General features: G+C 42.5%; 2 protein-coding genes across 2 annotated transcripts in view; one reads left to right on the top strand and one right to left on the bottom strand.

Moving 5' to 3' along the window:
• Positions 1-305: 305 nt before the first annotated feature.
• LOC139350240 (ras-related protein Rab-26) overlaps positions 306-17,248 on the bottom strand; it is a 79,684-nt gene continuing 62,741 nt past the window's right edge. The window contains exons 6-9 of the mRNA XM_070991495.1: positions 7,340-7,405; positions 5,642-5,698; positions 4,742-4,818; positions 306-2,245 (exon numbers count right to left, since the gene is read on the bottom strand). Coding sequence (XP_070847596.1) covers positions 2,143-2,245; positions 4,742-4,818; positions 5,642-5,698; positions 7,340-7,405 — 303 coding nt within the window. The 3' untranslated portion in view covers positions 306-2,142. The remainder of the gene's footprint in view (positions 2,246-4,741; positions 4,819-5,641; positions 5,699-7,339; positions 7,406-17,248) is intronic.
• LOC139350239 (uncharacterized) lies at positions 7,642-16,030 on the top strand. The gene is made up of 3 exons (XM_070991494.1): positions 7,642-7,690; positions 13,156-14,213; positions 15,882-16,030. Exons 2-3 carry the CDS (start codon positions 13,193-13,195, stop codon positions 15,938-15,940), a joined length of 1,080 nt encoding a protein of 359 aa, XP_070847595.1. The 5' UTR covers positions 7,642-7,690; positions 13,156-13,192; the 3' UTR covers positions 15,941-16,030.

Below are 17,248 nucleotides of genomic sequence, written 5' to 3'. Positions count from 1 at the left end.
GGGTAAGACCATGAGGGAGTGTGAGAGCTGTGGTGAAAAAAGGTGAAGCCAGTAAAGCAGGTCATTTGTTTCCAGTTGTGTGTGAATGAAAACGCACCAAAAGCCAAGTTTCATTACATTTTACAAACATGCTCAAAAGGTTTTGATGCAAGTTTCCATGTTGCAAGGCACTACAAAGAGATGGCGCTATAGATGATATGAGTGCACAAATGTGATGACAACACTCTGCCAGAGGGTGGTGGTGCAGATCCGTGGATGAGCTGCATCACTGGTCATCCACAGGTAGAACAGGAAGAACAACTGATTCACTGTTTATAGAGTCTTTATTATTGTGAGTACTGGGGATTGATACAATACAAATCATTTCAGCTAAGACACAGATACAGATTACAAGTTAACAATAAATGAATGACTTCGGATTTATTCTGAAAATCTGTGATCTTCTGTACAATCTGTATATCAAGATTCAGTGTAACCATTGAATGTAAGCAACTTAAACATGTACTTCTAGTATTTCATGTTAGAATTTATATATTTTCAGGTGTATGAAACCATATTTGATAAAACATCTCACAAAAAGATAAAAATGCTTGTGACAAGCTCATTTTCAAAAAGCCTCCACTGTGCGTGAATCCTGCATCTTCCCTGCAGACGATTCCTCCTTGAAGCCAACACACAATAGCAGCGTCTCTCCAGCCACTACCAACTCCCAGTTACCCTTCCCCTTTCCCTCCTCTGGGGGTTGAAGCCATCATGCAACATTAGTTCAGCATAGTTCCAAAAACAATGGCGACATCTCTACGGAGCAACAGGAACCAAAAAAAAAAAAAACCTCAGGAGGGAAAACAATCGCTTCAGACAAACCTTTTACGAGATTCACTTTTCTAAATTCTGTGATAGAGAAATCAGATGTTTGGTGCAACAATTTGAACAATTTATACAATATATGCTCTGCAGCTGAAAATTCACTGTGTACGTAGAAAAAGTGGAGAAAACTAACCTCTTTCTCAACAATATTCAACCTGAAAGAAGCAAAAAACTGAATTGAAGTCCACTCACTGGCTTTATCTGGAGCTTTACACCAGATCTCACAGTCTTCATCAGAGGACAGAGTGGATCTACTGAATATCAAATAAATCAATGTGACACTGAAGAAAGTGAGACTCTAGTGAACACTGTAAGTTTCAAGGTCCACAATTAACTTTGACACTCTAACTTTTTAAAATCCAGGTTAAGGCCATGATTTCTCAAGAACCCTGTTGGATTATGTAGTGAAAAGGACATTTTATTCGCCCGTTACTTGTTTTTTTTCCCAAAAAAGGATCAAGTGCTCGCGCCCTCTTCCTGTTACGTGCCATAAAGCAATATAACAGATTTATCCATAAATCTGTAAAACACGGAGTAGAGGTGGAGGGACAACTTCACCTGTTTTGCTGAAGATTTTATGTTTTAGCTTTCATATATCTGTAGTTATGACTAAAGGGCATTAAAACGCTCAAATAGCAGCTTTCAACACAAACTGAACAATGTATATAAAAGGTAAAGAAGTCAAATGAAATTTCACAGACACAACAGTCACAGGTACTAAAAAACGGTTATGATACGATATCCTGTACATAAACAGCACACAGTGCCATTCGACAGCTTACATTAGGTGCAATAGTGTATCTGTACAAATGTGTTCATGAGATCTATTCATTTCTACTATTTCAACAAGGTTGATTTAATACTGAACACACTTGTGTCTACGTTCTTTTGTTTCAACAAGACGCATTTACAAACTACGACGCTGTCAGAGCACAAAATTAAAATGACATTTGAAATATGTACATCACACTTCGGGTCAAATGGACTGAACGGGCTGTGAAGTAAACTTATAGCCGTATGTGTGTGTACATGCATGTGTATGCGCAAGTATGTAGACAGGAGTTATATTACATTCACAGTTGCAGAGGAAAGGTGGGTTGGGAGAGAGAGCATGTTGGCCATATTACCACTGAGACACACTGAGAATCTGATGACAATTTCCACAGATTCAGATTTATTACTACTCTATTAGAATGTACCTGTTCTCTCTCTCTCTCTCTCTCTCTCTCTCTCTCTCTCACACACACACACGCATACACACACATAGGATGTGGTCTACGAGCGGCAGCAGCCAGCAGTCCTCATTTCTTTGTCGACGTACTCCTTCAGCTGAAACTTTGGCTCGTCGGGCTCCTTCATGGTCCTGTGCTTCAGTTCTCTGACAGAGAGACAGACAGCCAGTATAAACATGAGGCTATGCTAACTCTGCCACCAAGAGGTGACAGCAGAGCTGAGCAGCAGTGAAACTGCACTCCTGCTGTCCTTTTTTTTATACAGTATCACACTAACATTTTCACCGAGGTGACAAGGTGTCAGGAGTTGCACCCTTATAGTGAGAGGAATCACCAACAACTGTGTTAACTGGTGCAGTCAACTAATTGCATCAATAACTGTTCATTGCTTCCCTGTTGTTCCTGTCATCTTCATTTTCTGGTTCAGTCCCTGCAGTTAGAACTGTTGGAATCCTGCTCTACCCTCAAAGTGCAGTCATACATAGTCACACCTAGGGTCTGGCTACACCCATTATCATTCTGCTAACGGGAAAAGGTTCGTATTTCTTTACACCAATCACAATCATCCTGGGAGGTGCTACGCCTAGGATCCATCAACCGTGGCCTTGCAAAATAGCTTAGGTGGGGAGCTTTTCTTGGTGGAACACTTGCACGTGGGGAGGCAAGTAATTTGCCATTTTCGTCGCCTAGGTCTGTAGCTCAGAGGTTGTTGTTGTTTCCAATAGCAAGGAGGATTTGGAAAATGTTAACATGGAAATTGTGGAAGGGGAGGAAAATGCTGCCTGTAAGAGGCGGCCAAGGGCAGGCTTATGCCCACACTCTACATCTGGTTTGTCAGACATTAGATATGAAGCGACAACCATGAGATCATTAGTTTAGTCCATGACTGGAAATAAGGGTAACCAGCTAGCTTGGCTCTATCCAAAGGTTATAAAACCCAGACATCAGCTGACAATGAGCAGATTTCCCAAAATGTGACATTATTTCTTGAAAGCGCCTTAAGAAAAAAAAAAGCTAAACTTTATATTAAGGTCTTAATTAGCCCATTAGAGCTGCCAGAATGCTTACTTAATGACCTCTGTGTAGAATATTAATAGAAAAACCCTCTTTCCTCATAAGCTTGAGGACAATTAAAGCACATAACTAGATGCATGATGCCTGAGTTTGTCAGTGGCTCAGTATCAATCATGAATATTTGCTGTTTGTCATTGCATCATTTTTGCCTGTTTTCTGCTACTTTGAGCGCTTGTGTGCTTTGTGCAAATAAAGCACTGCCAAAGTGAAATGAACAAAAACCTGTCGTGGAAGAGTGACCGAAGGAGAAGTGAAGTTTGGAGAGAGCTGACAAAAGAGGAAAAAAGAAAGCAAGAGACGTGAAAAGTGGAAAGGCGCTAACATGAGCTTGAACAAGAGGATAAGAGCTGCTTATGGTCTGTATCTGCTGGGGGTTGTGTGCCAGACTGCCATGCTATTCTTGGCCACATCCCACCATGCCAGCCTGTTACCATAACGAGGCTATAAATATGAAACGACTCCCACACTAACTGTCCGGCTCTACACATTTAAGCGAAGCACACGCTAATAATAGCATCCTCATTATTCAAAAATAGAAGACGAGCACAGTGTTCTTACAAAGATAAACTTTTGCTTTAGACATTGATCTCATATGGGCATCTGAATGTGGAATTTGTGTCTGTGTATTTGGATGCCTAAGTTTGGCATTACTATTATCATAGCATCGGCCATCACTCTCAGCCTGTAAACTTGTTCATTCATGGTAGCTTGGCACGTGTAGTTTACACTCCACTCTAAATTTTAGCCATGGTTTTCTAATAAAGCCTTGGAAATGTTCATTTGTGACTCTCTAAAAGTGTAGCATAAGAGGAGAATTGTCATGGCTCTGATAGTAACACGCTGAATCTGTCTAAAGCTTGCTAACATTGGCTTACATACACACCATTAGCTCCTGGTCATGCTCCATCAAGTAAGACTGCAGCAGCATATTGTCTGCAGCAGTCTGTTGAACTGAACAGGGGTTTGTTTAACGCTTGAAAATGTGTGAGAGGACGATCGTGGAACTGCTTTCCTCACAAGTTACAAGCTCTTGCTTCCAAATTATGCTTTTTACCTAAAAACTCATAAAACTTGTTTCACATTCTCTGTATTTAATTTTCATCCTTATTTTTATTCTTATTTTGTACTGTTATTATCAAGTGGATTTTATTCTCCATCTTGTGTTAATTATGGCATTCTATCCCTGTTTTTGTCTCATTTCTCCTCTAATTATCAAATGGGTTTGACTCTCCAACTATCCCTGTGTCTATGTTTGCGCTGTCTTTTTTATGCGAAGCACTTGGCGCATGCAATTACTTTGTTGTAAAGTACTTCAAACAGCATAACAGTGTGATACAAATGAAGTTTATTCTTATTCTTATTCTCGTTGTTAACGTTCATGCTTCAGCTCACAAGACATCGGAGCCATTGAGCTTCAGGTGACACACCGATTACTTTTGAGTTCCAGTTTGCATCACCTTAAAGCAGAGCACACAAACTCCCAAAAACCTCTGCGTGTTCCTGTTGCATTTCAATCAGAACATTCTTGCTGTGCTCGTCATATGTGGTGTTGGGTCTTTGTGACTCACTTGGCCACTGCAGTGAAGGCCAGCTCCACATTCAGTCCAGTTTTAGCACTTGTCTCCATGAAGGGCACTCCGAACTCCTGCACAGAGAAACATCTGTTACAAAGTGCGTGTGCTTGTTTGTCATGCATGTGTGAACACTGGCCTTTCTTGTATGTCTGATCTTATTAGGACAAACTGTCCTCATGCTGACAGAAAGACGAGGTTTAGAATTCATTTAGCTTTGGGAGTTTAGAGCTCAGGTTTCAAGTACCTGCAGAGGAATGAGAGGGTTAGTGTTCAGTACAATGCTGGCATTCAAAAAATAATTTTCTCCCCTCTTTGTCGTAATTTATAACAAAGAAAAAGATGCCCCAGGTTTAGTCATCTCATTGTGTGTGTGTGTGTGTGTGTGTGTGTGTGTGTGTGTGTGTGTGTGTGTGTGTGTGTGTGTGTGTGTGTGTGCGCGCACGTGCGTGCGTTTTCGCGTCAATATTCCCGCTGTGTCTCCACCTCGACAGCCACGGAGCCTCTGCCACGCTTCTCACTACAACTTGTGTTCGTATTCACTCTAACACGCATCTCCGAGCTTATCTGAGCGAAACAGCCTGGAAAATTAAGTTAGCAAGCTCCCGTCATTTATTCAAAACAATAACAACATTATGTGCCTCCATGAATACTTAATTGCGCACACTAACACACACCCGCTCCATGAGGGGAGGTTTAGGGTCCATGTGGCTGTGTGGGCAGATGAAGTACAGCATGTCTTTTACCCTTGTTACATGTGTCAGACTGCATGTGTGTGTGTGTGTGTGTGTGTGTGTGTGTGTGTGTGTGTGTGTGTGTGTGTGTGTGTGTGTGTGTGTGTGTGTGTGTGTGTGTGTGTGTGTGTGTGTGTGTGTGTGTGTCTTTTATGAAGCTCACCTTTGCCAGTTTCTCCCCCTCCTCTCGCTTCACCACCCTGTCATGAGGGGAGTCGGCCTTGAACACATTAGACAGACAATATGGAGTTAGAAAGTGTGGTTCACACACAGTGTCTGAAGAGTGGTTAATGAGGGAATTCACAGCAGTTCGCTGCCCATGTTTGACTTTCCACGTACTTTGAAATTTTCCTCTCTTTCAGCATAAGTTTTAATACATGCCAATTATATTTCGTCTTTTTACCAGCTGCTTTTTGTTTCTATTGTCCTGACCAACTCTCCTGGAAAAAAAAGGTTAAAACAGAGGGTACTGAAAACACGTCTGCTATTTTATCTCTTTACAAAGCTACTATGGCGAACATGATAGCAAACTGTCACTAATTATACTGATGTGGAACAACATGGGCATTTTGCATTTTTCTGTAGAATGTAAGAGCAATATTCACATTTCTTTTAGCTCTGTTTTGGTGTCCACCAGCTCCTGCTTAGACATTAGATGTTCAAATTCCTTCAACATGTAGTTGCTATCTTTGTCTGCCTGCCATTTGGTGCTGGGCTGGTGGTGTAAGTCCATTAATGGAGATTTTTCCTTGAAAACACTAAAATGAACTAAAATGACTCTGTGCTTAAGCTTTTATAGCCAGCATCCACTGAGCAACACCATTTTTAGCCATTTTTCCAGGCCACCTAATGTAAGAAATTCTCCTTTAGCTCCATTTTGCTGACCCTAGCCCTAACCCTGAAAGAAATATATGGTCCTTAGCTAGCTTTTTAGCTAAACATTCCACTGTTTAGCAGCATTTTGTATTGTACAGGTTCTGCACGCTAAGAGCTCAGGGCTCATTCACTGAAAACAGCTGAGGCTGGTACCGAGGTTGATGAGAGTGGTGAGGAGGAGGAAGGAGTAAGACTCCTGGAACTCTTTAGAAAAGACCAACTTTGGCATGAAAGCTAAGCATTACCGCTAACCGCTAACCTGCTAAGTGCAGGTTCCATCAGAAATAGCTGAGAGCATCATGATGCTAGCCTGTAACTCACGGGCTAGCATCAGCCTTGGCAATGATACATTGCTTGATTGATAGACATACAGAAAAATCAGTGTTGAATTTAGACGTGTGGTGCATTGTTTATGTCTTTCTATCAGGTTAGGTAATAATGAGTGGGACAAAACACGATAAATATCGATGGAAAAACTGTAACACAAGTATATTCATTTCTATTGTGGTGAATACCAGGAATTTTATTTAGGAGTCAGGACACCCTGCTGGTAACTGGTACAATCCTGGGCGAACCAGGACATCTGCTCATGGGAAGTACAAATGAAAGCTGAAAGCTAAAAGATGCTGATTTTCTGTGGATTAGTCCTCATAGGCAACGCTGTTCACATTACAGGATGCCATGCGATACACTGTGAAGATGAAAAGTTAAACACTGATTCGTTAAGTGTCAATAGTTTGGGCTCACTGTCGCTTTTCCAACACGATGGCTTACCTGTTGAAAGGGCTACTAAATCCCTCCAAGACGTTCTGTGAGATTTGCAATGCATATAAACTAAGTAAAGTCTGTTTCCCTGCTTCCAGACACATCATAAATCCCTCCATACGCTCCGGATCCCGCCATACCTCCCTCCATGATCCCTCCTTCCCTCCCTCTATGAGTCCATCTGTCCATCCATCTCCCATTGTTGGCAACAAGGTCTCACCTTGTTGCCCAGCAGCATGACGACCACGTCCTGCTGGGCGTACTCATGGATCTCTGTCAGCCATGCCTGGAGACGGAAAGAAAGCACAGAATGGTGAAGAAATCCAAGACAGGGAAGGAAAGAAGGGCAAAGAGAGAGTAGTGAGGAGATAGGCATGATGGACAGGACGGATTGGAGATAGATAGCAGTGACAGAGGAGATGGATGGATCCACAGAGAGGGAGAGAGGGAGAGAGACAAAAGATTCATTTATTGTCCACTGGCTGCAGTTCATCTTGTCTTCCCCTCCTCCCCCTAGATCCCCTCTTCTCTGCCCCTGCATCTCTATCCATCGCTCTTCTTCCAATTACAGGTCAGTAGTCTCTTGGTGCTCTGTTACCTACCTTGGTTAAAAAGCACTTAATGTCTCTGGGAGTCTTTGATACTCTGATAAACTTTCAACGATACTTGCTTCACAGTTGCATACAATAGGTGCAGCACACAGGGAGACAGAAGCAGCAAAGTGTGTTTTCATCCAACTTTCAGACGACTTTTATGGCAGCTTTTGAAATGCCATCGGCCAGCCACGAAACAGACTTACACAACGTGTTGAATGTAAGAGAAATAGTTGCAGTCCTTTCAGATCTGATTAGTACTGGACATGTCGTTCTTCACTGTCAGCTCATATTTCACGCAAAGCGGTCACTGGTAATGATTTGTTTAGAGCCCGATTGATAGATCAACCAGGCTGACATTATTGGCTGATTGTCACCACAGCACTGGTTGTCCACCAGGGAGCACTGACAGGTTGATTTTTCATCTGTAAAATGTCCTGCTGGCTACATATGTCTTCAAAATACAAAAATCTAATTCACGATGCTTTTAACATGCAAAGCTGTGCAGCTTAAATGGACGGTTAAATAGACTTAGTCAGGAAATATTATCGAAGCTGTCAAATTTACAACTTTACAGACCACATGGAGACTAATTTTAGCCCAGAGTTTAAAAAAAAAACAAAAAAAACCAGCCCTCTCATTCCTTTAAAAGGAGTCAGTCCAGCACGCAGCAGTGGAGTGAACACAGAGTGCTTCAGTGAAATAATGCAGGGTTGGCTGGTAAAAAGCTTTAACATAGCTGCAACCACAGTACAACGCTATCTGGCAAGGCTTTGGGCAGCGTGGGAGAATGTAAAGAGATGTAAAATCAGGTCTGTGAGTACTACAACCTGTCGTGTAGCAGCATCTGATAAGGCTTTAAACTCACTGATCATGGTCCACCTGGACTTTAATCACATACCATTGTGTCAGTGATGCCTCAAACAACATGCCCCACCAATCAGCCTCTGTAAGTGTTTAACTAGGAACCCTAAAACTCTCCACTGTACATCCAGGCTGTTTAAATTCATTAAACTCAGCTGAACACATTTACAGATAAAAGAAAGTGGAAGGTCAAGGTAGATGAGAAAAAAACCCATTCTGGTTTCAACCAGAAAGAGGATTTACTTATTTTTTATTTAGCTCCACAAAACACGTACAGGCATCTTCACAGTGTGCCTTTGTCTTGTGCTGATGACCATGAGTTCATGGTTAAATAGGATTAGAATGCAGGCTACAATTCTTTACATTAAAGCAAAGTAGCTGCCCTGCGCTCATGTTTCTAATTAGCGCAGATGATTATGGAAATAATTTCAGTTATAGTAATTACTGTTAACATTCTCTGAGCAGCTGCAGTATGTGTGTGCCTTTGTGTATGTGATTAAATCTAAATCCAATCTCACCTTCAACCATTATTCAGAAAGAATCCCAAGAGGCTTTTTTTTTTATGGCAGCAAAATGAATAGTATGATTTTTTAGTGAAGATAATAATGAGGCACAGCAGATCACAGGATTTGTCTCGACTTTCCGAACGGCCCAAAGTTTTGTTCACAGGATATCATGAAGGACGGTTAGGTAATCTGAGATTCTGCTATTAAGCCTGGATAAGACTGAGAGGAAGATGGAGAAAGGTGTAATGAAATGGAGAGTTTATGCAACAGTGAAGTCAGCTTTTATGAGCGGTTCAAGGTTGTGTCAAAACACCTACAGGCAGAGAGAGAACAGGAAGGGACATGAAGAGGAGGGGGGACAGTTCATCAGTATGACAATGGCATACAGGAAACTGGAAAGAAATATCGACAAATAATAGTAGACTTTCAGAAAAGAATTACATCTTGCTGTTTTCACTTAACCTTTGAACAGTCTCTTGACATTTAGTTGAGCCGTTTGCGTTTGAGACTCTCAGAGCGAATGTGCAGTGCAGCTTTCCACTATTCAGTTTAAGAATTTATTGCTTTACATGAGGGCTTAAATCAGATTATAAAGAATAGTGAACTCTATTTGGAAGCCTGTTAGATGAACTGGGCGGGTAGAGAGGTTATCACAGATGATTTATCCAGATCAGTGGCCTGCGTTGTTGTCAGGAGAGGTGTAGAAATCTATGGACCCCTGCAAAATGTACAGCAACAGTCAACACTCTCAATAGGATACGGAAGCACTGTGGCAAAAAATGCATGATTTTGCTGAGTACAGTTACCGGCTTGATAACTATGTCTTATTTTTTATATTCAGTGAAGAATTTTTTAACCCTAGATTGGCTCTTGAGAGCATTTTCAAATTAAATTAGCAGCAGATTTCACAAAGTGATGCAGGTAGCAGTGGTGGAATAATGTGAACGCCTTGTGTTTAGGTGTTTCTCTCGCTGTCGCACAGGTTGGATGGCCTCAGGAGAGCTGTGAATCAGCAAAAAGGCGTTGTTTGAGCAAACTGTGTGACTTTATACGCCGAGGAAGCCTCCAAAGCTTAAGTGTGTGACTAGCTATGATACTCGGATCTCTGAATGCTCTCTCGAAAAGAAATTGAAGGGTTTCTTTAATCATTTTGCGAGCAACCCTGAGGGGATCAGGCTTCAAATCTCTCCATCTTTCACGGAGTTGTCTGTGTATCTCTGCTCAGCTGCTTTCTGTGCTTACCTATTGTGAGCAAATCTCTCAACTTCTGGAAGAAAAATCCTCCTCCAGACATTATCCCCACCTGATATCTGAAGTCGCGGAGCTTTTACACCTCAGACTCTTCCCATTATAAACAATGTCTTCTTCCTTCTTTAGACATATAGGTTTTTACTTACGGCCCACATCAAAAACTTCTGAAGATTGTACAAACAAACTAAATCTATTTGAGTTCTAGAGCAATTTTCTAATAGTGCAAAGTGAATTGAAAAGTTCCCAGTATGGGCTTTAACTGCCAAAAGCAATAAAAAAAAAAATACCACAACCCCACATGTAACATAAGCAGAGATGGCCAGCTGGTCAGAGAGCTGCTGTTAACATTTCAAGCGTCAATAAGCACATATTGATCACCTCTGACTGGTGGGGAGCAAATATGTTTCATTGCTATTGAATGAAACAGCAAGAGAAAGGTCAGGTCTCTCTCACACTCACACACACACACTGTTCAGCAAACACACACTTTCTCCTGCCTCCGTCCACCTCTCTCCGCGTGCATCATCAGACGAACCCCACTCAGATCAGCGGTAATCCCTTCCCTCCTCTCCAGGTTTACAGTATTCAGCGCTCCCTCCCCTGAGGTTTACATCACTTCATTACACAGAGATTAATGCACTGAGCCCCCACCTCGCAGCCCCGACTCTCAACAACATGCAAACCTGCCAATTACTTACACAGCCTTGAAAGGTCTCGGCGGCCTGTGGGTGGATTACGAGCAAGCGAGAGAAGGAACGCAGCTTCTGAGCTGAAGGTGATCAAACTTCAAAGGACTCGCTGTCGGTAGAGAGCGTTAGAGATCATACAGTATCTGGGAGCATGGGGGCAGGACACGTGTTCATGTCTACATGTGATCACAGATTTACAGCAGTGGTACAGCTTTCGACTGACACTTTGGCTTTTTGTACAATCACTGCATTTTGCACAAAGGCTGATGAGGAAGAGTGAACGTCCTGGCCGTGGGCTACTGCAGAATCACATGACTTCAGTTTGCTGGGTGCGTATTTTTAGCTGTCAGAGAAGATCCAAATAACTTGAAAATGTGAGTGCAACCAACGGCAAGAAAAACATTCTATCAATCCAAGTACAGGCAGCGTTGGCAGCAGTCATCAGAAGTCATCACGCAAAGTCACGTCCTAATTTGCATAGTTGCTTCAGATTTCTGAATTTTGTGGATTTCTTCAAAATAGATATGTGAAAAGTGCAAATCAGTAGTGGCAGTATATCAAAATGCCCCAGTAATTTTGAGCTATTTCAGTCTGGATCAGTGTGGTGGGCCGGCGACCAACAGACGGTCACTGGAGTCACTAGTGTGGCTCAATATGTTTTTCCCTGCACCTGCAGCTGAGTCTGTAAAGCAAGGAGAAGTCAGCGATGACGTGCTTGTCTGTAATTGGTGTTTATCTGTATAGGGCTCACTTGATTTGAGGCACCATGCAGAACAGGTGGTCAAAATGCAAAGCACCAATACTAAACCCTACCAAGCATCCAAGACCACGAGACGCTGCAAAGACAACAGAAGGGAATGGGATTACACTCAAAGCGCTGAAAGTTACTTTTGAAACACTCAGCAGCAAAGTTTCTTCTCCAATGAGCTGGCTTCACTCACATACTGTTCCTACTGATGACAGAGAATTAAAGAAAGTTCTATTAATTCACAATGAAACAGCTCTGGATTATTACTGAAAACAGTAAAATACTTGTTCACAGTCAGGTCATGCTCAGTCTTAGACTTTTTACATTTATGATCTATTGGATTAAATGTCTTAGAGCTGTGTGAAATGTGTTTGTCGTGATGTACTCTGTATACTTTCTCATAGTGCTCTTACTTCATGCTGTTGTGAAAAAAGCTGTTAATCAACCTTGACTGGTGTGTGTGTGTGTGTGTGTGTGTGTGTGTGTGTGTGTGTGTGTGTGTGTGTGTGTGTGTGTGTGTGTGCGTGCGTGCGTGCGTGTGTGTGTGTGTGAAATATGGGCTGTCGGTTTCTGGGCGTTAGTTTGAGGAAGCTGTGGTTAGATGTGGGGGAATAAATACACACACACACACACACACACACACACACACACACACACACACACACACACACACACACACACACAGATATTAAGAAAGAGACAAGAGAAAGAGATTGGTGCAGATTGGACGGGAGTTGAGGATCGACACGGCTCTGCAGGTAAAACAACAAGTTTTTGGGTCTTATAAATTGAGCATTTCCAGTCCTTAAGTATTAAATTTTGTACTAAACTGCTTTCAGATCAGTTTTTCTGTTTCGAGAGGATCAGTCATTGGCACGTTTATGGATGTGTTCAATACAGATGATGTTTAATCAAACCAAATATTTAATAGAATTAAATCAAAACTGTGCAACTTTATCCTCTTAAGTAACAGAGGTTTTGCTGCTCAGTCAAACTTGATCTGTTATATTTAGCTTATGCTGGCTAATAATGGCTAATGTTAGTAATCCTGGGGCTATTATATGGCTGTATGAAGCACATTACTGAGTCAGTTGACGATGGCTTTATGACTCTTCTTCACTTGTGCTACTATTACAGTAACAGCTAAAGGCAAAACAATAGTCGCATTTATTTACATAACTACCTATAAAGATGTCATAATTGCCTTTTCAAATTAAAACGGGTCAGTTGATCAACAAAAGACGCTGCTTGTGAAATGTGTGAATCTGTATTTGAGAAGTCGCGATGGGCGTTTTCTGTTCCTCTTTTCAAAATTTAAACATCCTGACCCTCCTCACCCTCTCACTTTCTATGTTTTTCTTCACAGTGTTATTTATGCTCACCAGACCTGACAAACACTGAGGTGTCCCCCCTTCAAGGAAGATGAATAAATGCTCCGCTGCTCGCCCAGCCGCTGCCAACAATGCTAAATGCCCTCAGATGAGTAAAACAGTGGCTAATGCTGATCATGTGGGCCTCAGGGCACAGAGCAGAGACTGCAAGAACAGACAGGGAGCAGGAAAAGCCACAGCGCACAGCCAGGAGCCCAGACAGCGCCCTCTCTCCACGGCCTCCACCCCCGCTGTGACCCCATGTTCTCATCAGCGGCGGTGGTCAGCTGATTTTTGCAAGCGTGGAACTTCTCCCGTCATTACTGTGAGGAAGAGCAAGAAGGAACCGCAGCCCCCTCAGCGTCATGCGTCCCTCCTCCAGCCTAACACAGCATCCCATCTTTCAACCAAACGCTACTCCTGCCCCTCCATTGGGGTCTTTCGCTCACGGAGTCACCTGCACTCCTCTTCCTCCTCGTCCTCCACCTCTTCCTGCTCCTCTCCTCCTCCTGTCCCTACGTCCATCATCACCGGCCATGACCCGCTCGGCTGGAAGTTGCAGCCCAAGTCCACCTCCAGCTCGCAGGCTCGCACTAAAAGGCTGTCCCTGCAGATTCCCCTCCCAGTCATTCCTGACCTCAAAACGATTCCTGCACCCAACTCTCAGTCCGAGAACACTCCTAATCCAGACCGCTCTAAACCCAAACCCCCTCTCAGACCCAAACCACCCCGTCGCCACTCAGACTCCTCAGCCTTCCTCAGATCTCTGTCGTCCCCTCAGCCTGCGGTGACGCTCGAGGAGCTCTGCAATGTGCATCTCCGCACAGTCACCGTTTCAGACGACGTCTTCAGCGAGGGGAACGAAGAGGAGGTGAAGGCGATCACTCGGCCCCGCAAAATACCACCACCTGTTCCACCAAAAACTCCCATGGCAAAACAAATAGCACGGCTGATTGCTCATTCACGCCAGCGCTGTGCAACGAATGAAGAAAACATTTACACCAGTGTCATAAGGCCAAAACCTAAACTGACACACACTCAGGACCACAGCAGCCTGCATGAGAGAAGGACTGGTAAGCATGAAAATCTCCCAATACTGACCCGTGAAGAAAGAACAAAGCTGGATTAACACCTATGTGGGTGCTACAAACTTTCACAGCTGGTTGCAGCATATGATTCAGCTACACCTTTTTTTGTGCCTTAAGACAAACACATGCGTAGGTCCCAGACGTATTTTTCTGACAAGTAGGGCAACATAGTGCCGTAAAGAAAGAAATGTTGGGAGATTCTATGTTTGCTTCTGAAATGACTGAAGTGATTTCATATATTCTTACTGATGTACTCAGAGCTGATATAACACTCCTTGTAAGCCATCCTGTCCTTGATGGTGTTGCACTCAAACGACTTGGACCTGCGTTGTCTTAAACTGCAATCTTTCAATACACTATGCCCTCGTAGTGACTACAGCATTACATGTTTTAACAAGAATAAAGAATTAAGAAATTTTAGTAGCATTTAACTGAAATCACAATATTTCCTTAACCGTAAGATAAACATTACACTTCTATTACTAGATTTGTAAAAGAAATATACATGAGTTTTGAATATTCTCCAGTGTGTACTCACATGTTTCGGTGGCACAGTTCTGGGCCAAAATACAACTAATATGCTAAAGGAAATGTGGTATAAAGGCAGAGCTGGACATGCAAACTGTATTTATGTGTGATTGGAAATGTGTACATCCAATGGTGTCCAGCATGCCCATGGAAAAATAGCCATTTTCAAAACTAACATGGAGATTAACTTCCAGTTTCAATGATTCAAGCCTGTTGCTCCATCCAAATGGGAACCCAAAGACCCAAGTGAAATGCTGTCAAGAGCAAACCAACAGGCGGCGATATAAGCTAACCCTCAAGCAATATTTGACAATCACATGTCTGAAAAAAAGCTGTTACCGGTATGCTAGCTGCAACAAAAGGTCCAAACCAGGATGGTGGTGGGGTCTGTGTGGTGGGAGTGTTAGATTATGCAGCACTGAGGTCTGTGGCGCATTCTTGCACCTCTGTTCCTCAGTACAGTGGAAGGGTAACTGTCCATTTGTGTGTAAACATACAAAAAGTTCTGCTAGCAAGGTTAGCAACAGTACTATTTCTCCATCTCCGCCATTGCATGAAATGTTTCCTCATGCACACAAAAGAAATAATGGTGCACACTCTAATGCCGCAAGCCAAACGTTTCTGAAAATCTTCCCAAGAGGCCAAAACACATAGAAAAACCTAGATATCTGGACTTTTAGCTTGGATCAAGCTCGAAAAACACTGCATCCTACACTTCCCATAATACAACAGGATTCCATCTTTTAGTTAAGAGTCTCATCTGACTCCTTCGTTTGTAAGGCAGGGTTTCCTCTAAAATGTCTTTTAGCTCAGGCCAAGATAACCCTTATGACATCATCAGGAGTACTTTCTTTCCAGGAACTGAAACATCCTCATGATGAAGCAAGATGATGTGTAAAACTATTGGTGTTTACACAATCAGTCAATAAATGAGTTTTTTTAAATAAAAGAAATGTGCTTTTTAGGAAAATTATGCAGAACATTGTCTTCAGAGTTTTCTGAAGATGTAATTGTAGATGCCTGAGTGCCTCTCACCCTGATTAGCTTTTGATTGATTTCCTTCACTGAGAGGAGAGGATGGGCTTCTGTCGGTCAATAGTAACAGCATTGTCTGTGTTTGGGCAGGGCTGCGTGTGGATCCCAGCTGCGACAGGGAGAGGTCCACTCCACGCTTCCCTGGCTGAGGAGATACCTGAGACTTCTTCAACATTCAACACCATTAACTACCAGGAACAATCTTTCAGATCACGGACTGTACTGTATGTCCAAGGGAGGGGACAGTTTAAAAGAGACTTTTCTAGCTGCCCTTTGATACAAATGAACTCATTTGCATGATGTTTTTTCTCAGTACTTAGCCTCACTTCTGTATTCTGTGGAAATCTAACAATTCTTTGTGTGAGTTACAAGCATTGTGTCTTTTCATGGCCATGTGGTGTTACTTGTAAAACAAATCCTCCAGTTCCTGCAGGTTGCTAATAGAGATGATAAATCACTCGATTTCCCTTTAAGTTGCTGCTGTATATTTGCCTGTACAGTGTGGAATTCGCTTGATGATACCTGACTTACGAGCTCTCGCAAACAGCAAATAAACAGACGGAAATAATCATGAATCAGCCTTTCCCGTTTTCTTCTTTCCCTTCCTTCCTTCCTGTCAAAATAAAAGCTAAAGCTAGATGAAGCTTTCACGTTGGCATGTCTTTACTGTTTGGATGTATGTTGTGGATAATTTGACCTGTTAATAGATGAACACAACTCTGCAATGAAAAATCCATGCTTCTGTTGTTTTTATCAGCAGTCCCCGTGGTCTGATGTTTCCGACACTGTGCCTCCAGATGAATTGCTGCCGCTATGCTCCAGTTCAGACTTGGCAGGCCATTACAATAAACAATACAATACTTGGGTAAACCTCGGTGTGTTTGCCTGACAGAAGCACAGCCGCACTCACATGGCACAGCAGCAAAATCTAACTTGTGGCTGCAATGTGAGTGGAATAGGACGCAGGCTTCACACAGGTGCAAAGTGCTGAGGACCTCGCTGCTTATCTCGGGTCAGTCAAATAAACAGAAAAATGGGCTCCAGACAGTCAAGAAGCTTCAAGTTTCCAGACCGTCTAATCACAAAGCAACAGCTGCTCACAGAGAAATCATGGGAAATAGCAAAAAAAAAAAAAAGCACAACTATGTTATTACTTTGTATTTACTGGCGGCAACTACAAACAAGAAAAAAGTCGTACTAAAGCCAAGTAATACTCATCAGAGTGCACATGGTGTGCTTTTACAGCAACAACAGAGGGGACAAATTGGCAGTTTGGGGGAGTGAAAGGATCCAAAAGAAAATGTTTAAAAAAAAAAAATAAAAAACTGCCAAAACATCAGTCTGAAGCCAGACTGCTGCTTGCCCAGGTTTGCAGATTTAGCATATTTTCACATTATCTACTGCTGACACACTTGGAAGAACCAGTTGAGACAGTGTTAAAGGAAACTGAACCAATG

The sequence above is a fragment of the Chaetodon trifascialis genome, chromosome 21, assembly GCF_039877785.1.
Source record: "Chaetodon trifascialis isolate fChaTrf1 chromosome 21, fChaTrf1.hap1, whole genome shotgun sequence".
Taxonomy (NCBI): domain Eukaryota; kingdom Metazoa; phylum Chordata; class Actinopteri; order Chaetodontiformes; family Chaetodontidae; genus Chaetodon; species Chaetodon trifascialis.
This window is presented reverse-complemented; position numbering and strand designations above follow the sequence as displayed.

Excerpts from the sequence above, each read along its gene's own strand:
- LOC139350239 (XM_070991494.1), top strand. The coding sequence starts at position 13,193 with ATGAATAAATGCTCCGCTGCTCGCCCAGCCGCTGCCAACAATGCTAAA. Across the intron at positions 14,214-15,881 it reads CCTGCATGAGAGAAGGACTG|GGCTGCGTGTGGATCCCAGC; the intron begins GTAAGCATGAAA and ends GTGTTTGGGCAG.